The sequence below is a fragment of the Ranitomeya imitator genome, chromosome 5 (assembly GCF_032444005.1).
Source record: "Ranitomeya imitator isolate aRanImi1 chromosome 5, aRanImi1.pri, whole genome shotgun sequence".
NCBI lineage: Eukaryota > Metazoa > Chordata > Amphibia > Anura > Dendrobatidae > Ranitomeya > Ranitomeya imitator.
In genome coordinates, this window is record NC_091286.1 from 515811940 (window position 1) to 515836833 (window position 24894).

General features: G+C 42.1%; 1 protein-coding gene across 1 annotated transcript in view; it reads right to left on the bottom strand.

Moving 5' to 3' along the window:
* Positions 1-24894, bottom strand: part of LOC138638297 (mediator of RNA polymerase II transcription subunit 12-like protein) — a 268574-nt gene that overhangs the window by 220332 nt on the left and 23348 nt on the right. The window contains exons 3-5 of the mRNA XM_069727500.1: positions 22752-22856; positions 12870-13061; positions 12032-12191 (exon numbers count right to left, since the gene is read on the bottom strand). Of these exons, the coding sequence (XP_069583601.1) occupies positions 12032-12191; positions 12870-13061; positions 22752-22856 (457 nt within the window). The remainder of the gene's footprint in view (positions 1-12031; positions 12192-12869; positions 13062-22751; positions 22857-24894) is intronic.

The window sequence follows — 24894 nt, forward strand, 5'->3', positions numbered from 1 at the left end:
GTGATCTGTGATGTTCTTCCCTGGGACAAAGTGAAAAAGTAAAAAAAAAAAATTTCCACACGTGTAAAAAAAAAAATCCCTAAATAAAGAAGAAAAAAAAAATATTATTCCCATAAATACATTTCTTTATCTAAAAAAAAAAAAAAACAATAAAAGTACACATATTTAGTATTGCCGCTTCCGTAACGACCCAACCTATAAAACTGGCCCACTAGTTAACCCCTTCAGTGAACACCGTAAGAAAAAAAAAAAACGAGCAAAAAAACAACGGTTTATTATCATAACACTGAACAAAAAGTGGAATAACACGCGATCAAAAAGATGGATATAAATAACCATGGTACCTCTGAAAACGTCATCTTGTCCCGCAAAAAATGAGCCAACAAATAGCATCATAACCAAAAACATAAAAAAGTTATAGTCCTCAGAATAAAGCGTTGCCAAAATAATTTTTTTTTCTATAAAATAGCTTTTATTGTATAAAAGCGCCAAAATATAAAAAAATGATATAAATGAGGTATCGCTGTAATCATACTGACCCGAAGAATAAAACTGCTTCATCAATTTTACCAAACGCGGAACGGCATAAACGCCTCCCCCAAAAGAAATTCATGAATAGCTGGTTTTTGGTCATTCTGCCTCAAAAAAAATCAGAATAAAAAGCGATCAAAAACTGTCACGTGTCCGAAAATGTTACCAATAAAAACGTCAACTCGTCCCGCAAAAAACAAGACCTCACATGACTCTGTGGACCAAAATATGGAAAAATTATAGGTCTCAAAATGTGGAGACGCAAAAACTTTTTTGCTATAAAAAGCGTCTTTTAGTGTGTGACGGCTGCCAATCATAAAAAGCCGATATAAAAAACGCTATAAAAGTAAATCAAACCCCCCTTCATCACCCCCTTAGTTAGGCTAGGTTCACATTGCGTTAATGGGTGAACGCTAACGGACAGCGTTGCACGGCGAAAATGTCACAATTAACGGCGTGCAACGGGTCCGTTAGCACACCCATTGACAGCAATGTGATTTTCGGGTGTAGCGCATCGCTAGAGCGTGCCATCTTCGCCTCGCGCTAGCAAAGTGCCGTTCTTTTGTGGCACGCCTCGGACGCTGCTTGCAGCGTCCGCGGCGCGCCCGAGGTCCGATCCCCGATCTTCCAGAGCGGGGACGTTAACGCGACCACTAAACACGACACCTAAAAAGACATTGCTTTAGCGCAATCCGCTAGCGCTAAACGGATTTCCCTAACGCAATGTGAACCTAGCCTTAGGGAAAAATAATAAAATTAAAAAAAATTTATTTATTTCCATTTTCCCATTAGGGTTAGGGCTAGGGTTAGGGCTAGGGTTAGGGTTTGGATTATATTTACGGTTGGGATTAGGGTTGGGATTAGAATTAGGGGTGTGTCAGGGTTAGGTGTGTGGTTAGGGTTACAGTTAGGATTAGGGTTAGGGTGCATTTGGATTAGGGTTTCAGTTATAATTGGGGGGTTTCCACTGTTTAGGAACATCAGGGGCTCTCCAAATGCGACATGGCGTCCGATCTCAATTCCAGCCAATTCTGCATTGAAAAAGTAAAACAGTGCTCCTTCACTTCCGAGCTCTCCTGTGCGCCCAAACAGGGGTTTACCACAACATATGGGGTATCAGCGTACTCGAGACAAATTGGACAACAACTTTTTGGGTCCAAGTTCTCTTGTTATCCTTGGGAAAATAAAAATTTGGGGGGCTAAAAATCATTTTTGTGGGAAAAAAAAGGATTTTTTATTTTCACGGCTCTGCGTTGTAAACTGTAGTGAAACACTTGGGGGTTCAAAGTTTTCACAACACATCTAGATAAGTTCCTTGGGAGGTCTAGTTTCCAATATGAGGTCACTTGTGGGGGGTTTGTACTGTTTGAGTATATCAGGGGCTCTGCAAATGCAACGTGACTCCTGCAGACCAATCCATCTAAGTCTGCATTCCAAATGGCGCTCCTTCCCTTCTGAGCTCTGCCATGCGCCCAAACAGTGGTTCCCCCCCACATATTGGGTATCAGCGTACTCAGGACAAATTGGACAACAACTTTTGGGGCCCAATTTATTCTGTTACCCTTGTGAATATACAAAACTGGGGGCTAAAAAATAATTTTTGCAAAAAAAAAAAAAAATTATTTTCACGGCTCTGCGTTATAAACTGTAGTGAAACACTTGGGGGTTCAAAGCTCTCAAAACACATCTAGATAAGTTCCTTAGGAGGTCTAGTTTCCAAAATGGTGTCACTTGTGGGGGGTTTTAATGTTTAGGCACATCAGGGGCTCTCCAAACCAACATGGCGTCCCATCTTAATTCCAGTCAATTTTGCATTGAAAAGTCAAATGGCGCTCCTTCCCTTCCGAGCTCTGCTATGCGCCCAAAAAGTGGTTTACCCCCACATATGGGGTATCGTCGCACTCAGGAAAAATTGGACAACAATTTTTGAGGTCCAATTTCTTCTCTTACCCTTGGGAAAATAAAAAATTGGGGGCGAAAAGATAATTTTTGTGAAAAAATATGATTTTTTATTTTTACGGCTCTGCATTATAAACTTCTGTGAAGCACTTGTTGGGTCAAAGTGCTCACCACACATCTAGATAAGTTCCTTAAGGGGTCTACTTTCCAAAATGGTGTCACTTGTGAGGGGTTCCAATGTTTAGGCACATCAGGGGCTCTCCAAACGCAACATGGCATCCCATCTCAATTCCAGTCAATTTTGCATTGAAAAGTAAAATGGCGCTCCTTCCCTTCCGAGCTCTGCCATACGTCCAAACAATGGTTTACACCCATATATGGGGTATCAGCGTACTCAGGACAAATTGGACAACAATTTTTGAGGTCCAATTTCTTCTCTTACTCTTGGGAAAATAAAAAATTGGGGGCAAAGTGGTCACCACACATCTAGATAAGTTCCTTATGGTGTCTACTTTCCAAAATGGTGTCACTTGTGGGGGGTTTCAATGTTTAGGCACATGAGGGGCTCTCCAAACGCAACATGGCGTCCCATCTCAATTCCTGTCAATTTTGCATTGAAAAGTCAAATGGCGCTCCTTTCCTTCCGAGCTCTGCCATGCGCCAAACAGTGGTTTCCCCCACATATGGGGTATCAGCGTACTCAGGACAAATTGTACAACAACGTTTGGCATCCATTTTATCCTGTTACCCTTAGTAAAATAAAACAAATTGGAGCTGAAATAAATTTTATGTGAAAAAAAGTTAAATATTCATTTTTATTTAAACATTCAAAAATTCCTGTGAAACCCCTGAAGGGTTAATAAACTTCTTGAATGTGGTTTTGAGCACCTTGAGGGGTGCAGTTTTTAGAATGGTGTCACACTTGGGTATTTTCTATCATATAGACCCCTCAAAATGACTTCAAATGAGATGTGGTCCCTAAAAAAAATGGTGTTGTAAAAATGAGAAATTGCTGGTCAACTTTTAACCCTTATAACTCCCTAACAAAAAAAAATTTTGGTTCCAAAATTGTGCTGATGTAAAGTAGACATGTGGGAAATGTTACTTATTAAGTATTTTGCGTGAAATATCTCTGTGATTTAAGGGCATAAAAATTTAAAGTTGGAAAATTGCGAAATTTTCTAAATTTTCGCCAAATTTCCGTTTTTTCACAAATAAACGCAAGTTATATCGAATAAATTTTACCACTACCATGAAGTACAATAAGTCACGAGAAAACAATGTCAGAATCACCGGGATCCGTTAAAGCACTCCAGAGTTATAACCTCATAAAGGGACAGTGGTCAGAATTGTAAAAATTGGCCCGGTCATTAACGTGCAAACCACCCTCGGGGCTTAAGGGGTTAAAAGAGAGATCAGTGTCAAGGATTACCCCAAGACAGCGGGCTTGTGGGACTGGGGAGAGAGGGCAGCCGTTTACTGTAATGGATAGGTTTGTTGGGGAGGTCGTGTGAGATGGGGGAAAGATGATGAATTCTGTTTTGTCCATGTTAAGTTTTAGAAATCTAGTGGAGAAGAAGGATGAAATAGCGGACAGACATTGAGGGATTCTGGTTAGTAGGGTGGTAATATCTGGTCCAGAGATGTAGATCTGTGTGTCGTCAGCATAGAGATGATACTGAAAGCCGTGAGATTCTATGAGCTGTCCCAGGCCAAAGGTGTAAATGGAGAAGAGCCGGGGTCCTAGAACTGAACCTTGCGGGACTCCGACAGATAGGGGGTGAGGTGAGGAGGTGGTGTGTGAGTGGGAGACGCTGAATGTACGGTCAGAAAGGTATGACGAGATCCAGGATAGGGCCAGGTCTGTGATTCCAAGGGATGAAGGGATTTTATTCTATTATCTAACTTCTTGAGCTGTTTGTGAGACCCGGACAATGGAACCATGCACTAATCTCACTGAATATCGCATAATCACCAAAAAATAATGAAACCTTGAGCTGAACTTTTATTCTTTTATCTTGTACATATTTTACCGCTACATATATCTGTTTACATGGAGAAAGTCATTAAAGGGTTCTTGTCATGTGATTAATGTCCAAACCATGAAGCAACATGGATCAGAGTCTGGCTGTGTAACTACAGACTGTTAGGGTGCTTTCACATTGCTTTAGTGTCCCCGTCATGGCATACACCCAAAATCCCTAGAAAAATGGGATCCGGACATATGCGCTGATGAGGCCATAGACTGTAACAGTGACACCAGAGCAAACATGAGCTCTGACGTGCATCATTTTCGGGAGTGTATGCCTTTGTAGGCTGCATCTGAGTGTCTGCCTCCTATAGGTGTATGGAGCACCCCGTACGGCAGTGGGGTACTCGGTACCGAGTCCTTCGGTTCTCAAGGGGGATGTCACGGTGGCTGACCCGGTCCGTGGCCCTCGGGAGGTCTTTTGTAAAGGGGAAAGGTCTTTAAAGGGATACTGCAACGACCAGGACCCTGGCCTGGGGCGCTGCATGTACACTCCTGAAAAAAGTGCACCAATACAGTCTATGGTCCCATCGGCACATACGTCTGGATCTTGATTTGCTCTGGATTTCAGATGTATGCCCTGGCGGGGACACAGAATGCAATGTGAAAGCACCCTAATGCTTATACTACAACACTTTACTCTGAAAAGCTAAACGGAAACTATTCAACTCGAATGACTAGTCTAACACAGGTCCACGGCAGTTTCCCACCCCACACTTGTTTTGCCCTATAAACATACACAAGGAAGGATAGATCAGTCAGCCAAGTGGATGAGGTGTGGAGACTAGTCACCCAAGATGCATAGCCCCCATTCGGCTTTTTAATGAATATATTCCTTGAAACACGGCTGAATTACTGTACATGTATAACATCTATAACATGCATGCTGCAATAAAGCAGCCAGTTTCTGATTCATTCAGCATGCAGTACTGGCAGGATGAATCAGATGACCGGTTCTCTATAATCACTTTATAGCAAAATTAAATTTTATCTAATCCCTATCTATCTGCTGCCATAAGCAAAGGTATTTTCTAATATATTTGCTTTCAAAATTTCCTACTGTTCCCGAACTACACTAACTGCTTGTCTGTTTATTTTCTTTACTTCCTGTTGGATAACAATGTGCTTGAGAACTTATAGTGCATCCTGGCATACTCAAACAAACCAGAGCTGGGGCAGAGGCTGCAGTCACTTCTACAGCCCTTGCCCCCTCCCTGAAATCAGGCGTCATCAGTGACACTCGTTTTTGTGGCAGGGCTAGTCCCTGTTGTGTCACTGCACTGTGCAATATGCACAGTGACAGCCTCAGCTCTGTTGTCGGCTCAGATCTACAGAAATGAGCCGGCAACAGAGCAGTGTTACAATACCAAGCAAAGACCAGTGAGTGATGTCACCTGTGGGGCGACCTGTGGGGCAGCTCTGATCTCCTGCACATCGGGTACTGTAACACTGCGGTGATGGCGGCTCATTACTGGAGATCTGAGATGACAACAGAGCGGAGGCTGTCACTGTGCACATCGCACAATGCACAAGGCAGGAACCAGCCCCGCCATCCTGAGATGAGCCTCACTGATGAGTGACGCTTTGTTTCAAGTGACCGCAGCCTCTGTCCCCTGCTCTGATGATGCTTCCTTCGAGTTTCCCAGGATGCACTGGGGGCTCGCAAATAAATCATCATCAGACAAGAAGTAATGAAAAAAAGAGACAAAACAGATAGTGTAGTTAGGGAACAGTAGAGAATTTTTAAAGCAAGTATATTACAAAATATCTTGGATTATAGCATCAAATAGATAGGGATTTAGATAATATTTATTTTCAGCTCCAGTCCACCCTTTAACCCCTTAGTGACAGAGCCAATTTGGTACTTAATGACCAGGCCAATTTTTACAATTCTGACCACTGTCACTTTATGAGGTTATAACTCTGGAACGTTTCAATGGATCCCGCTGATTCTGAGAATGTTTTTTCGTGACATAATGTACTTCATGATAGTGGTAACATTTCTTCGATATTACTTGCGATTATATGAAAAAAATGGAAATATGGCGAAACTTTTTAAAATTTTGCAATTTTCAAACTTTGTATTTTTATGCCCTTAAATCAGAGAGATATGTCACGAAAAATAGTTAATAAATAACATTTTCCACATGTCTACTTTACATCAGCACAATTTTGGAAACAATTTTTTTTGTTAGGGAGTTATAAGGGTTAAAAGTTGACCAGCAATTTCTCATTTTTACAACACCATTTTTTTTTTTAGGGACCACATCACATTTGAAGTCATTTTGAGGGGTCTATATGATAGAAAATAATGAAGTGTGACACCATTCTAAAAACTACACCTCTCAAGGTTCTCAAAACCACATTCAAGAAGTTTATTAACCCTTTACGTGCTTCACAGGAACTGAAACAATGTGGAAGGAAAAAAATGAACATTTAACTTTTTTTGCAAACATTTTAATTCAGAACCATTTTTTTTATTTTCACAAGTGTAAAAACAGAAATGTAACCATAACTTTTGTTATGCAATTTCTCCTGAATATGCCAATACCCCATATGTGGGGGTAAACCACTTTTTGGGCGCACCGCAGAACTTGGAAGTGAAGGAGCGCCGTTTGACTTTTTCAATGCAGAATTGGCTGGAATTGAGATCGGACACCATGTCACGTTTAGAGAGCCCCAGATGTGCCTAAACAGTGGAAACTCCCCACAAGTGACACCATTTTGGAAACTAGACCCCTTAAGGAACTTATCTAGATGTGTGGTGAGCACTTTGAACCCCCAAGTGCTTCACAGAAGTTTATAACGTAGAGCTGTGAAAATAAAAAATCGCATTTGTTTACAAAAAAATGATTTTTCGCTCACAAATTCTTATTTTCACAAGGGTAACAGGAGAAATTAGACCACAAAAGTTGTTGTGCAATTGCTCCTGAGTACGTCGATACCCAATATGTGGGGGTAAACCACTGTTTGGGCGCACCGCAGAGCTTGGAAGAGAATGAGTGCCGTTTTACTTTTTCAATGTAGAATTGGCTGGAATTGAGATCGGACGCCATGTCGCATTTGGAGAGCCCCTGATGTGCCTAAACAGTGGAAACCCCCCACAAGTGACCCAATTTTGGAAACTAGACTCCTTAAGGAACTTATTTAGATGTGTGGTGAGCACTTTAAACCCCCAGGTGCTTCACAGAAGTTTATAAGGTAGAGCAGTAAAAATAAAAAAAATTGCATTTTTTCTACAAAAATGATATTTTGCCCCCCAAATTTTTATTTTAAAAAAAGTAACAAGAGAAATTAGACCCCAAAAGTTGTTGTCCAATTTGTCCTGAGTATGCTGGTACCCCATATGTGGGGGTAAACCACTGTTTGGGCACACGGCAGAGCTTGGAAGTAAGGAGTGCCGTTTTGGAATGCAGACTTTGATAGAATGGCCTGCGGGCGTTATGTTGCGTTTGTAGAGCCCCTGATGTACCTAAACAGTAGAAACCCTCCACAAGTGACCCCATTTTGGAAAATAGACCCCCAAGGAACTTATCTAGATGTGTGGTGAGAACTTTGAATGCCCAAGTACTTCACAGAAGTTTAGAATGCAGAGTCGTGAAAATAAAAAATATATTTTTTTCCACAAAAAAGATATTGTAGCCCCAAGTTTTTATTTTCACAAGGGTAACAGGAGAAATTGGACCACAATAATTGTTGTCCAATTTATCCCGATTACGCTAATGCACCATATGTGGGGGTAAACCATTGTTTGGGCGCCTGGCAGAGCTCGGAAGGGAAGGAGCGCCGTTTTGGAATGCAGACTTAGATAGAATGGTCTGTGGGTGTTATGTTGCGATTGCAGAGCCCCTGATGTACCTAAACAGTAGTAACCCCCCACAAGTGACCCCGTTTTGGAAACTAGACCCCCCGAGGAACTTATATAGATGAGTGGTGAGAACTTTGCATTCTAAACTTCTGTGAAGCACTTGGGCATTCAGAGTCATGAAAATAAAAAATATTTTTTTTTCCACAAAAAAGATTTTGTAGCCCCCAAGTTTTTATTTTCACAAGGGTAACAGGAGAAATTGGACCCCAAAAGTTGTTGTCCAGTTTATCCCGAGTACGCTGATGCCCCATATGTGGGGGTAACCCACTGTTAGGGCGCACGGCAGAGTTCAGAAGGGAGGGAGCACCATTTGACTTTTTGAGCGCAAAATTTGCTGTCGTGTTTGGAGACCCCTGATGTACCTAAACAGTGGAAACCCCCCAATTCTAGCTCCGACCCTAACCCCAACACACCCCTAACCCTAATCCCAACCCGATCCATAATCCTAATCACTAACCCTAACGATAATCACAACCCTTACCCCAAAACAACCCTAATGTCAACCCTAACCATAACCCTAATCAAAACCCTAAATCCAACACACCCTAATCCTAATCTCAACCCTAACCTAAAACCTAACCCTAATCCCAATACACCCCTAATCACAACCCTAACCTTAACCCTAATCCCAAACCTAACCCTAATCCCAAGCGTAACCCTAATGTCAACCCTAACCCTAATACCAACCCTAATCCAAACCCTAACCCTAATCCAAACTCTAACCCTAACTTTAGCCCCAACCCTAGCCCTAACTTTAGCCCCAACCCTAACCCTAGCCCTAAGGCTACTTTCACACTTGCGTCGTTTGGCATCCGTTGCAATCCGTCATTTTGGACAAAAAACGGATCCTGCAAATGTGCCCGCAGAATGTGTTTTTTGCCATTAGACTTGTATTGCCGACGGATCGTGACGGATTGCCACACGTCGCTTCCGTCGTGCACTGGATCAGTTGTGTTTTGGTGGACCGTCGGCACAAAAAAACGTTCAATGTAATGTTTTTTTGTACGTCGCGTCCGCCATTTCTGACCGCGCATGCGTGGCCGTAACTCAGTACCCTCCTCCCCAGGACATAGATAGGGCAGCAGATGCATTGAAAAACTACATCAACTGCCCATGTTGTGCACAATTTTCACAACGTGCGTCGGTATGTCGGGCCGACGCATTGCGACAGCCCCATACCGACATAAGTGTGAAAGAAGCCTAACCCTAAATTTAGCTCCAACCCTAACCCTAAATTTAGCCCCAACCGTAACCCTAAATTTAGCCCCAACCCTAACCCTAGCCCTAACCCTAGCCCTAACCCTAGCCCTAGCCCTAACCCTAGCCCTAACCCTAGCCCTAACCCTAGCCCTGGCCCTAACCCTAACCCTAATTTTAGCCCCAACCGCTCTTCTCCTGCCGGCCGGCAGATGGCGACAGATGGCGGGCGCACTACACATGCGCCCGCCATTTTCTTTCCCCATGAAGACGCCGGCAGGCAGGAGAAGGACGCAGGAGGACCCAGGGACACCGGTAAGTATAATAGGGTCTCCGAATCCCCCTATTTCTCTGTCCTCTGATGTGCGATCACATCAGAGGACAGAGAATTACACATTACTTTTTTTTTTTTGCGGTCGCCGGTAAACAGTTAATTACCGGCGATCGCAAAACAGGGGTCGGTAAAACCGACCCCGATCATGTTCTTTGGGGTCTCAGCTACCCCCGACAGCCGATACCCCAAAGACTCTCCCGATGCCGGCCGGCGGGCTCACTGCGCATGCGCCTGCCATTTTTTTGCGGGAAAAAGATGGCGGCGCCCATCGGGAGCCACGAGGAGCACCGGGGGAGACATGTGAGTATCGGGGGGCTATCTGGGACCCCTTTTCTCTGTCCTCTGATGTGCGATCACATCGGAGGACAGAGAAATTAAAAAGAAATCGCTTTTTTTTTTTGCGATCACCGGTAAACGGTTAATTACCGGCGATCGCAAAAGCTGGGTCGGTAAAAAAATCCCCGAATCATGTTCTCTGGGGTCTCGGCTACCCCCGGCAGCCGAGACCCCGGAGAAAATCGGACTCTGGGGGGCGCTATTTACTTTTTCCACAGCGCTGTTAATTAACGGCGCTGTGGTTTAAGTACCCTTAACTGCCGCCGTTAAAAGGCGTATTGGTTAAAATCTTGGGCGATTTTTCATTTTTGCACTTTAGTTTTCACTTAATCTTCTTCCAAGAGTTTTCATTTTTTTTATTGCTCCATCGACATAGATGTCAACTTGTTTTATTGTGGGAAAAATTGTAATTTTGAATGACATAATTAATTTTATCATACAATGTAGTGAAAAACAGGAAAAAAATCAAAGTGGAATAAAATTAAGAAAACAGTTCAATTCCACCATTGATTTTTTGGGTATTATTTTTACAGCGCTCATTGCACACTAAAAATGACCTGGACATATGATTCTCCAGGTCAGTACAATGATGACAATATCAAAAATTTTGTTTCTGTCGTTATTTTTCTTAGACATGTAATTTTAAATTTTCATATCGATGGAGCTCTATGAAGGTTCATTTTTGGTGTTGGTGAGTTTATGGTTTTATTGCTACCATTTTGGGGTAGATACAAAGTTTTGATCGCTTCTTATTGTATTTATTTATGGAATTGCGGTACCTGAAAAAACGTGATTCTGTCATTTCGATTTTTTTTCTTCTCTTTGTGCCATTTGCTGGTCGGGGTTAATTCATTATATATTTTGATAGGCCAGACTTTTACAGACAAGGCCATACCCGATAAGTTTAATTTTTTTATATTTATTTTTTACATTTCTTTATTTTTAATGTCAAATAAGGGGAGTTATTCAAATTATTGCATTTTTTATTTGTTTAAAAGTTTGTTTTAACTTTTACTCTTATTTTATAATTGCCTCAGGGACTTTAATCTGCAGTGGTCTGATCACATATATTACTTTCTGCAATATCATAGTATAGCGAAAATCTATGGTTGTTTTGAAGCTCAGCGTGTGTTATCAACACATGTACTATTTAAATGCTTGTCACAAAGATTAGACACAAAGGTAGACTTTTTAATTTAGCCAGCATCTACAGCATGTGCAGCATGCTCAGCTCCTGAGCCTTTTCCACACTTCCCGCCGACTCGCTCCATGACAGCTATGTCCATCCTGGAAGGGTGTAACAAGGCTACTCACTTGGAAGCGATATGAGGTATCACAGGAACAGTTTTTGTTTAAAGTCCGGCTGGTTTATTTCTGTCCTCAACCACATTGCAGGAAAACTTAAATTACCATAAGCCCTTGCCTAGCACCAAGTAAACAGTTCATGCAATAATGCGGTTTGCCCGCTTGGCTTAGAGTCCAGCTTCTTACCCATGAGGTCTGCCACCACCACACACAGCATACTGTGTCAGATGAACAGGTCCCATTTTTCAATGTGAATCACATCCAGGGGAGGAGATAGGGTGGGTAAGCTGCTCACGATAACTCCTCAGCTGCTCACAATTAGAGCTGGAACTAAGAATTAACCTCTCTTGCTACTATGTATAGTAGAACATTACTCCAGGTTTATATCCCAGAGGACATGCACCTCTGTGATACATATCTCCCATTCACTATGTATCTTGCAGCCACTTTATAAGGGGCTAAATAAAAATATGAGAATTTTAGAGTAAAAAGGAATTGTCACCATAAATCACAATATGAATGATTAGGATACCTATGTTTGGATCGGTTGATTGACGTTTCTTTATTTTAGCTTCTGAAATAGCAGCATAGTATGCACAGGTCATCTTCACCAGCCAAGCAGCTCGTAAAAGAGGCACTGAATATTTGGCCAGGTAGCCAAAAATATCTTCTTTCTTATTAGGTATAGGTACCTGCAATGTTAATAAAATGCAAAACACATTAGAGATGCTTGTTTCTAACTTTGCCCCAATGAACCTCAATGTATGAATGTATTCTAATGGGATTTCAGCACAAAATCTGTACTGAAATATGAGAGAAATCTGCCCACAGTCTCCCATTGACTTCAAAAAGAAATTATTAACTGAAAAAAAAAACCTGACAGCCACATATTGATTAACCCTACCGAATGTGTGGAAATATGGCATGTCAAACTGCAATTCCATGGCAGAAATTCAAGAGTCAGCCTTAGAATTCTACAACAGATTCTCTTGCAAATCTGCACCAGATTGTTTCAATACAATAAAACTGTAAAAAAAATAAAAATGTAATCTAAGGGATACACCCACTAGAATCTACATAAAAATTGCTAAAAGAAGCAAAAAGGGGATTTGTCTTAATGGCAAGAGGATAAGGAGCTGACTACGATGGAGTGCTGATGGCAGTTTATGACATGTCACATGAAAGAAATCTTCAGAAAATGAAAAAGAAAAATACTTTAATTTTAAATAAGTTCATTCCATGTGCACATATGGATCCATATTGATCTACAGAGAGATTTATGTCAGAAGTTGAGATACATTTGTCCCCAATCAACACATGTAGCAACGTGTGGCCCAAAACTATAATGCCAATACAAATATACATTGTACCTGTTTAGCTAAAACAGTCAGGTGTTTGTTACCAGCCAGATCCGTAAACCAGCTGTGAATAGCACCCTGAGAACCAGCCGTCACCAGCCAATAGTTGTCTTTGGTATTAATTTGTGGCTTTTTCTTCCCAATGTCTTGAAAGGTGTTTAGTTTCAACTTTTCAGCAAGAATACTACTGAAATATGCTCCAATCTAAAACAAGAGAGAAGACGTCGACTATATAGGTAGAAAAAAAAGTTCCATAGTTGCAACCATTACATGAGGTTGTAATCATTACATGGACACTCAAGGAATAAGTGAATACTGTGCTGTCTTGTGGCTAGTGCAGTGACTCAAAAAAATCACAGACAACTCATGTATCAGCCCCCCCATGGGTACCATTATGGAAGGTTACTTTAAAGGGGCTGTCCGAAAGAAAATGTACTTCTTTAACCATGGATTCTCAGTCTCCTGGAAGGTGAGTATGGCTAAAAAAAAATATATTGGACAACCCCTTTAATGCTTTATTGACATGTATAACTTTTATAAATCCTGTTTCCACTTGTCTCTTCCCTAGATATTGTAGGTTTTGTGTCTTACAGTATATAAACATGTTTTTTTATTTTATTGTTTCTTTTTCCCCCAAGTTCATCATAAGCTTTACACTACAGTAGGTTTTCCCAAAAGTAAATATTAGTTTACTTTTAAAATGTTCATCCATCTTGATACTATTGTTACATACATGTAATATCTCCTTCCTCAGTGCTTGCTGAAATGAGTTGGCCACTACTATTTTTTTATTGATGGGCTATCGGCCATTAATATCTGATCAGTGGAGGTATGACAGCTGGCAGACCCACCGATCAGCTGTTATTGGCGCCAGCTTCTGCCAGGAGTTCACGAATACTGCCAGAACACAGCAGCTCCATCAGTTCTATAATGAATATGGAGTGGATCTGCAGTACCACTGACCCGGGTAACAGCTGATTGGTGGGGGTGACAGATGTTGCACCATTATTGATCAGATATTGTTGGCCTATCTTAGGATAGATCATCAATAAAGAAAAAAAGTACTGACCAACCCCTGTAATATCCTCTCAGAATATCCAACCAATCTAGTGCCATTGAAGAAAGTCTCGACTAGCGCACAGATTCTTATTAACTGGCCTGCACAATAGTAAAAATCACACCGCCACACGACTACAAGAGGATCAGTTGGGGGAGCAAGCTTCTGAGACAAAGCTAAAGTTGGTTTCTTATTCATTTAGTATCTTATTCGGAGCTGAAGTTGGTTTCTTATTCGTCAGTTTCTTATTCTGCAATTTTTTCTTTTCTGTTTTTTATAGGTTTAACCCCTTAACCCCTTACCGGCATCGGACGTACTATACCGTCCGATGCCGGCTCCCCTGCTTTGATGCAGGGCTCCGCGGTGAGCCCGCACCAAAGCCGGGACATGTCAGCTGTTTTGAACAGCTGACATGTGCCCGTAATAGGCGCGGGCAGAATCGCGATCTGCCCGCACCTATTAACTAGTTAAATGCCGCTGTCAAACGCAGACAGCGGCATTTAACTACCGCTTCCGGCCGGGCCGCCGGAAATGACGTCATCGCCGACCCCCGTCACATGATCGGGGGTCGGCGATGCTTGTATATTGTAACCATAGAGGTCCTTGAGACCTCTATGGTTACTGATTGCCCGTCGCTGTGAGCGCCACCCTGTGGTCGGCGCTCACAGCACACGTGCAATTCTGCTACATAGCAGCGATCAGCAGATCGCTGCTATGTAGCAGAGCCGATCGGGTTGCGCCTGCTTCTAGCCTCTCATGGAGGCTATTGAAGCATGGCAAAAGTTAAAAAAAAGTTTAAAAAAATGTGAAAAAAATAAAAAAAACATAAAAGTTTAAATCACCCCCCTTTCGCCCCAATCAAAATAAATCAATAAAAAAAATATCAAATCTACGCATATTTGGTATCGCCGCGCTCAGAATCGCCCGATCTATCAAATAAAAAAAAGTATTAACCTGATCGCTAAACAGCGTAGCGGGAAAAAAACTCGAAACGCCAGAATTACGTTTTTTTGGTCGCCGCGACATTGCATTAAAATGCAATAACGGGCGATCAAAAGAACGTATCTGCACCGAAATGCTATCATTAAAAACGTCATCTCGGCACGCAAAAAATAAGCCCTCAACCGACCCCAGATGATGAAAAATGGAGACGCTACGAGTATCGGAAAATGGCGCAATTTTTTTTTTTTTTTTTTTTTTAGCAAAGTTTGGAATTTTTTTTAACCTCTTAGATAAAAAATAACCTAGTCATGTTTGGTGTCTATGAACTCGTAATGACCTGGAGAATCATAATGGCAGGTCAGTGTTAGCATTTAGTGAACCTAGCAAAAAAGCCAAACAAAAAACCAATGTGGGATTGCACTTTTTTTGCAATTTCACCGCACTTGGGATTTTTTTCCCATTTTCTAGTACACGACATGCTAAAACCAATGATGTCGTTCAAAAGTACAACTCGTCCCGCAAAAAATAAGCCCTCACATGGCCAAATTGACGGAAAAATAAAAAAGTTATGGCTCTGGGAAGGAGGGGAGCGAAAAACGAACACGGAAAAACGAAAAATCCCCCGGTCATGAAGGGGTTAATGACAGCCAATACGTCTTTTAACTGACCTAAGATATAAGAAAATAGTGTCCCCATACAGGTGACAATCCAGCAGCTGTCCACTGTACACTATAGCTGACAACTTGCTGCATTAGCCACGATCAGTATTTGCACCTTCCAAATCTGTTTAACTCCTTAGATGCTGCTGTCAATAGTGACTACATCATTATAAATGGTTAACAGAGTGTGGGGGCTTCCTCTTTGTCCAAACTTGTGCCCTCAGATCATGATCTTGTGGTCCTGATGTTTGCCATGGCAATTCACGGCCAAATAGCGGCCTTACAGTCTGACAGCTCTAGTAATCTGTTCAGAAGTTAGAGATATTTAGGTGGTAAAAATACACATTTTCTTTTCTGTTATACCACTTTGCATTAACCCCTTCATGACCCAGCCTATTTTGACCTTAAAGACCTTGCCGTTTTTTGCAATTCTGACCAGTGTCCCTTTATGAGGTAATAACTCAGGAACGCTTCAATGGATCCTAGCGGTTCTGAGATTGTTTTTTCGTGACATATTGGGCTTCATGTTAGTGGTAAATCTAGGTCAATAAATTCTGCGTTTATTTGTGATAAAAACGGAAATTTGGCGAAAATTTTGAAAATTTCGCAATTTTCACATTTTGAATTTTTATTCTGTTAAACCAGAGAGTTATGTGACACAAAATAGTTAATAAATAACATTTCCCACACATCTACTTTACATCAGCACAATTTTGGAAACAACATTTTTTTTGCTAGGAAGTTATAAGGGTTAAAATTTGACCAGCGATTTCTCATTTTTACAACGAAATTTACAAAACCATTTTTTTTAGGGACCACCTCACATTTGAAGTCAGTTTGAGGGGTCTATATGGCTGAAAATATCCAAAAGTGACACCATTCTAAAAACTGCACCCCTTAAGGTACTCAAAACCACATTCAAGAAGTTTATTAACCCTTCAGGTGCTTCACAGCAGCAGAAGCAACATGGAAGGAAAAAATGAACATTTAACATTTTAGTCACAAAAATTATCTTTTAGCAACAATTTTTTATTTTCCCAATGGTAAAAGGAGAAACTGAACCACGGAAGTTGTTGTCCAATTTGTCCTGAGTACGCTGATGCCTCATATGTGGGGGTAAACCACTGTTTGGGCGCACGGCAGGGCTTGGAAGGGAAGGAGCGCCATTTGACTTTTTGAATGAAAAATTGGCTCCACTCTTTAGCGGACACCATGTCACGTTTGGAGAGCCCCTATGTGCCTAAAAATTGGAGCTCCCCCACAAGTGACCCCATTTTGGAAATTAGACGCACCAAGGAACTTATCTAGATGCATAGTGAGCACTTTGAACCACCAGGTGCTTCACAAATTGAGCCGTAAAAATGAAAAAGTACTTTTTTTTCACAAAAAAATTCTTTTAGCCTCAATTTTTTCATTTTCACATGGGCAACAGGATAAAATGGATCCTAAAATTTGTTGGGCAATTTCTCCTGAGTACACCAATACCTCACATGTGGGGGTAAACCACTGTTTGGGCACATGGTAAGGCTCGGAAGGGAAGGAGCGCCATTTGACTTTTTGAATGAAAAATTATCTCCATCGTTAGCGGACACCATGTCGCGTTTGGAGAGACCCTGTGTGCCTAAACATTGGCGCTCCCCCACAAGTGACCCCATTTTGGAAACTAGACCCCCCAAGGAACTTATCTAGATGCCTAGTGAGCACTTTAAACCCTCAGGTGCTTCACAAATTGATCTGTAAAAATGAAAAAGTACTTTTTTTTCACAAAAAAATTATTTTCGCCTCAATTTTTTCATTTTCACATGGGCAATAGGATAAAATGGATCATAAAATTTGTTGGGCAATTTCTCCCGAGTACGCTGATACCTCATATGTGGGGGTAAACCACTGTTTGGGCACTCGGCAGGGCTCGGAAGGGAAGGCGCGCCATTTGACTTTTTGAATGGAAAATTAGCTCCAATTGTTAGCGGACACCATGTCGCGTTTGGAGAGCCCCTGTGTGCCTAAACTTTGGAGCTCCCCCACAAGTGACCCCATTTTGGAAACTAGACCCCCCAAGGAACTTATCTAGATGCATATTGAGCACTTTAAACCCCCAGGTGCTTCACAGAAGTTTATAACGCAGAGCCTTTTTTCTTTCCTCAAATTTATTTTTTAGCCTGGAATTTCCTATTTTGCCAAGGGTAATAGGAGAAATTGGACCCCAAATGTTGTTGTCCAGTTTGTCCTGAGTACGCTGATACCCCATATGTGGGGGAAAAACCACTGTTTGGGCACTCGGCAGGGCTCGGAAGGGAAGGCACGCCATTTGGCTTTTTAAATGGAAAATTAGCTCCAATCATTAGCGGACACCATGTCCCGTTTGGAGAGCCCCTGTGTGCCTAAACATTGGAGATCCCCCAGAAATGACCCCATTTTGGAAACTAGACCCCCAAAGGAACTAATCTAGATGTGTGGTGAGGACTTTGAACCCCCAAGTGCTTCACAGAAGTTTATAACGCAGAGCCATGAAAAAAAAATATATATATTATTATCTTTTAGCCTGCAATTTTTTATTTTCCCAAGGGTAACAGGAGAAATTTGACCCCAAAAGTTGTTGACCAGTTTCTCCTGAGTACGATGATACCCCATATGTGGGGGTAAACCACTGTTTGGGCACATGCCGGGGCTCGGAAGTGAAGTAGTGATGTTTTGAAATGCAGACTTTGATGGAATGCTCTGTGGGCGTCACGTTGCGTTTGCAGAGCCCCTGATATGGCTTAACAGTAGAAACCCCCCACAAGTGACCCCATTTTGGAAACTAGACCCCAAAAGGAACTTATCTAGATGTGTGGTGAGCACTTTGAACCCCCAAGTGCTTCACAGAAGTTTATAATGCAGAGCCGTGAAAATAATAAATACGTTTTCTTTCCTCAAAAATAATTATTTAGCCCAGAATTTTTTAATTTTCCCAAGGGTAACAGGAGAAATTTGACCCCAGTAATTGTTGCGCAGTTTATCCTGAGTATGCTGGTACCCCATATGTGGGGGTAAACCACTGTTTGGGCACACGTCGGGGCTCGGAAATGAGGGAGCACCATTTGACTTTTTGAATACGAGATTGGCTGGAATCAATGGTGGCGCCATGTTGCGTTTGGAGACCCCTGATGTGCCTAAACAGTGGTAACCCCTCAATTCTACCTCCAACACTAACCCCAACACACCCCTAACTCTAATCTCAACTGTAGCCATAACCCTAATCACAACCCTAACCACAACCCTAATTCCAACCCTAACCCTAAGGCTATGTGCCCACGTTGCGGATTCGTGTGAGATTTTTCAGCATCATTTTTGAAAAATCCGCGGGTAAAAGGCACTGCGTTTTACCTGCGGATTTTCCGCGGATTTCCAGTGTTTTTTGTGCGGATTTCACCTGCGGATTCCTATTGAGGAACAGGTGTAAAATGCTGCGGAATCCGCACAAAGAATTGACATGCTGCGGAAACTACAACGCAGCGTTTCCGCGTGGTATTTTCCGCACCATGGGCACAGCGGATTTGGTTTTCCATAGGTTTACATGGTACTGTAAACCTGATGGAACACTGCTGCGAATCCGCAGCGGCCAATCCGCTGCGGATCCGCAGCCAAATCCGCACCGTGTGCACATAGCCTAATTCTAAAGGTATTTGCACACACTGCGGAAAACGCTGCGGATCCGCAGCAGTTTCCCATGAGTTTACAGTTCAATGTAAACCTATGGGAAACAAAAATCGCTGTACACATGATGCGGAAAAACTGCACGGAAACGCAGCGGTTTACATTCCGCAGCATGTCACTTCTTTGTGCGGATTCCGCAGCGGTTTTACAACTGCTGCAATAGAAAATGGCAGTTGTAAAACCGCAGTGAAATGCGCAGAAAAAATGCGGTAAATCCGCCATAAATCCGCAGCGGTTTAGCACTGCAGATTTATCAAATCCGCAGCGGAAAAATCCGCAGAGGACCAGAATACGTGTGCACATACCGAAACCCTAAACCTAACCCTAGCCCTAACCCTAGCCCTAACCCTAGCCCTAACCCTACCCCTAACCCTACCCCTAACCCTACCCCTAACCCTAGCCCTAACCCTAGCCCTAACCCTAACCCTATTCTAACATTAGTGGGGAAAAAAAAAATTCTTTATTTTTTTATTGTCCCTACCTATGGGGGTGACAAAGGAGGGGGGGGGTCATTTATTATTTTTTTATTTTGATCACTGAGATATAATCTATCTCAGTGATCAAAATGCACTTTGGAACGAATCTGCCGGCCGGCAGATTCGGCGGGCGCACTGCGCATGCGCCCGCCATTTTGGAAGATGGCGGCACCCAGGGAGAAGACGGACGGACCCCGGCAGGATCGGTAAGTATGATGGGGTGGAGGGGAGCACGGGGGGGGGATCGGAGCATGGGGGAGTGGATCGGAGCGTGGGAGGGGTGGAACGGAGCACGGGGGGGTGGAACGGAGCACGTGGGGGGTGGAACGGAGCACGGGGGTGTGGATCGGAGTGCAGGGGGAGTGATTGGAGCATGGGGAGGGTGATTGGAGCACGGGGGGAGCAGACAAGAGCACGGGGGGAGTGGAGCACAGGAAGGAGGGGAGCCGGAGCAGTGTACCGGACAGATCGGAGGGCTGGGGGGGCGATCGGTGGGGTGGGGTGGGGGCACATTAGTGTTTCCAGCCATGGCCGATGATATTGCAGCATCGGCCATGGCTGGATTGTAATATTTCACCAGTTATAATAGGTGAAATATTACAAATCGCTCTGATTGGCAGTTTCACTTTCAACAGCCAATCAGAGCGATCGTAGCCACGGGGGGGTGAAGCCCCCCTGGGCTAAACTACCACACCCCCTGTCCCTGCAGATCGGGTGAAATGGGAGTTAACCCTTTCACCCGATCTGCAGGGACGCGATCTTTCCATGACGCCACATAGGCGTCAAGGGTCGGATTGGCACCGACTTTCATGACGCCTACGTGGCGTCATGGGTCGGGAAGGGGTTAATTCCTGTAAAGCACCTGAAGGGTTAATAAACTACATGACAGCAGTTTTTTAATTTGTCTAGGGGTGCTGTTTTGAAAATGGTATCACGTTTGGGAGTTTCCCAAAATATAGGACCCCTAAAGTCACTTCAAACATGGATAGGTCCCTAAAAAAATAAGTTTTGTAAATTTCCTTGAAAAAATGAAAAATTGCTGCTACATTTTTAAACCTCCTAAAATGCTAAAAAAATAAAAGAACATTTTACAAATGGTGCTGATTTAAAGCCGACATGTGGGAAATGTTATTTATTAATGTTTTCCTGTGGTATGACCATCTGGATTAAAGGGATAATCATTCAAATTTAGAAAATTGCTAATTTTTTAACATTTTTCTCAAATTTTTTATATTTTTAATAAACACAAAACATATTGACCTAAATTTACCATTATCATAAAGTATATTGTTTCACGAAAAAACATTCTCAAAATCACTGGGATTTGTTGAAGCGTTGCAGAATTACCACATAAAGTGACACTGGTCAGATTTAAAAAATTTGGCTCCGTCACTAAGGGGTTAACAACAAAAAATAAGCATCACAATAATAACATACAATGCAGTGAGGTGCCCTGGTGTGAATACACTTAAAAACAGCAACAAAAATTATAAAACTGGCACAAAAATGGGCATCAAAGTGGGCACCAAAGGGCATCTGTGTATTCATAGTGTGAGATCAGTGGCCCAAAGACATTTAACCCCTTAAAAACACCAGTTACTTATTCAAATGGCTGAAAACGACTGTCTGTCAACTTTGATGCCAGTTCTGATGCCCAGAACCTATTTGGGCCAGGCTGGAGAGACCGGGTTTTGATGTGGGGCTCCCTGTTCTATATATCTGTACTGTGTTATCAGTGGCCCAAAGTAATTTAACCCCTTAAAAACATCAGTTACTTATTCAAATCTGTGAAAATGGGCTGTTTGCTCACTTTGATGTCAGTTAAGGTGCCCAGAACCCATTTGGACCAGGCTAATAGGACCTAGGTTTGATGCAGGGCATCACTATCTGTGTATTCTTAGTGAGACCAGTGTCCCAAAGTCATCTAAGCCCTTAAAACACCAGTTACTTATTCAAATGGCCAAAATCCACTTTGATGCCAGTTGTGATGCCCAGAACCTATTTGGGCTAGGCTGGAGAGACCTGGTTTTCATGTGGGGCTCCCTGTTCTATATGTCTGAAGTGTGAGATCAGTGGCCCAAAGTCATTTAAGCCTTTGATTAATGCCCTTCGGTGCCCACTGTGATGCCCTTTTTTGTGCCAGTTCTATAAATTTTGCAGCTGTTATAAGTGTATTCACACCAGGGCACCTCGCTGCATTGTATGTTATTATTGTGATGCTTATTTTTTGTTGTTAAACCTATAAAAAACAAAAGAAAAAAATTGGGGAATAAGAAACTGACAAATAAGAAACCAACTTCAGCTCAGAATAAAAAACCAACTTCAGCCTCGTGTTTCTGAGTATATGTGATCGCCAGCCCAGGACACAATGAGTGGATGTTCTGAGAGGAGATGAAAAAACATCAGGATCCTAATAACAAGTAAGTAAGAGCAATATTTGGGTCGCAGAAGTATTTTTCCATATTAATCGAAAGCTATGTTTTGATCGAGAGGGATAGAATGGGTTGTGCACTACTTACAAATGGTTCAAAAATGGGTCCATGGTGGTCCTGACATAAATAGGACATACTCACCTACTGGATCCGCACCACTTCTTCATACTGCAGCCATGGTCTCCTGGTCTCTTGGTTTTCCCTTCTGGCAAGGGAAATCAGGTGACCGCTGCAGCCAATCAGTTGTTAGCTATTTCAGCACCACTGGGTACTCATTTGTTAAACATTTGTAAATATTGGACAGCCCCTTTAAGACTTTACTCACATCTGTTTTTAACAATGGTACAGTACCAAATTAATAGCAAGATGGACATCAACAACCATTATCTGCTGCCATAGATTTATAGGTTTTCTGTGGCTTGCAGACAGGTGTTAGCTACATGGAGAAATCTGAAGCACCAAGATCTAGATATAATAGACTGCACACAAATATTGCGGGATTCATAGCTGTACATATAGTCGCTAATAACGGAGGTGACGTGCTACTGTGCTGGGTGGCTAGGACTGGCTGTACAAATGTTTCCAACGGTAACACAAGTAATGAAAAGCAAAAAAAAAAAAAAAAAAGTTACCTTAGATGGGTTAATGACAATGCTCCTGGCCGATCCATACTCATCCCCAGAAAATGCTGGCTGGTTATTGAATCCTTGTTTTACATTCACTGCAGTTAGTTCATCCTGTAGTCAATGATGACAGCTGACGGTTAGGGTTAGATATATAAACCATGTGATACTGAGGAAAATCCAATGATAAAATATGCCTATTGTCCAGAACCTTCTTCTTATCGGTTTCTCTAAAACTTTCCTGAAACTCTTGTGTAAATATTTTAGCACAATTCTATACCAAGTAAACAAGTATTACTTATTGCCACTATCTTATCTTAAGGCTATGTGCACACGTCCGGAATTGCCGCAGAAATTTCCAACGGCAATTCCGCAACTGTGCCGCGGGTATAACGCATGCGGAATTGGCATGGGTTTTCCTGTTATACACTAGCGTTTTTCAAGCATAATTAGCCTGCAGAATGCTAGCGTTTTCCAAGAGATCTGTAGCATCGCTTGGAAAACTGATTGACAGGTTGGTCACACTTGTCAAACATAGTGTTTGACAAGTGTGACCAACTTTTTACTATTGATGCTGACTATGCAGCATCAATAGTAAAAAGATCTAATGTTAAAAATAATTTTAAAAATAATAAATCGTGATTTTCTCACCTTCCGGCGTCCCTCGCAGCCTTCCCGCTCCTCGCGATGCTCCGGTTCCCAATAATGCCTCGTGGCAATGACCCCAGCATTAGCCTAGCGGCAGAGTTGCGGACGTGTGCACATAGCCTAAATGGTTTTCCACTTTTAGAAAAGTGGATCCCATGCAATTCCAGTAAAGTAAAGTAACAAAGCCAGATAGAACTTTACATCTATGGCACATAAAGAAAAGCAGAGGATTTAGATTTCTCCATTGAACACCTGAAGCTTCATCTCTTACTCTTATGAAATAAATCAACATTGCATGAAGGCTACATTTCATTAAATAAACTATGTTTATGTGATTTCCTTTGCTGCCATTTTAGAAATTATTACTATGCTGTCAATGTTTATGAGGGAACACTATGCAACTACTTTTTATGATGGGGTACCATGCCTCCACTGTTTATGAGAGAGCACTGTGCCAGAATTCCCATTATGCCACAATTGTTTATCAGGGAAAATGATGATGTCACTGATTAGGAGTGGACACTACATTGAGAAAATATCTTTAATTGGTGGTACCTTGCTGACGAGGCTTATGTGGGTACTCTGCTAGCACTGTTAATGTGGTCACTCTGCTGGCCCGGAATATGTTTGATTTTTTTTTAAACCTTTACTGACATAGGACATACTGGATATAGTTACAGCATAGTTATAGCTTAGTTATGATATTGACCCTTCATATCATGTCCTTCTTCTGTATACTGAGTTTTCATCTCTCAGATAGACTGTCATTAAGCATATATATGAAATGGCCAACAAAGGAAATCCAAAGAAAGCAGTACCATGCGTCTATAGTAGAAAGGTGCAAACCTCAGGAACCTGAGTCCATGTCCCCTTAAATCCACAAAATATTAAAACAGGTCACGCTATAATGTTCTAGTGAATCTAAAGCATTGATTTCTTGCAACTATAAGACCGCAAGATTTCCAACCTGCAAAAAAGTTTAAGGCCTTTTTCACATGTATATGTTTCTGGTATGTGTGGTAACCATTTTTTTCATGGATACCACACACACCTGTTATAACCTACACTGCCATGCACATGTCCATGTTTTCACGCAGACCTTGTGTCCATGTAAATTACAAGGAGACATGTACATTTTTTTCTGGCAGCGCAGATGCCGAGGGCCAATAGAAGTCTACGGGTCCATGAAAAACATGTATAGCACACAGATGGCATCCATGTGCCACCTGTGTGATGTCCGTGTTTACCATTGCAAAATATAGAGAAGCTTTGTAATTTAGTCTTTATCCAAACCGAAAAAACATGAATGGCACACTGATGATACACTGATCCAAAATACTGATGACACCGGTGCTCTTTATTTCCAGTACCAATTATATATGATATGCATATGTGAAGGAGCCTCTCAGGGCTTGGTTTGGGGATTTTATCGGTTGACCTGCTACTTCATGGTCAGGTATTCTGCTTGTTGAGCTATTGTTCTTTTCCCTCCCTGTCCAAATAC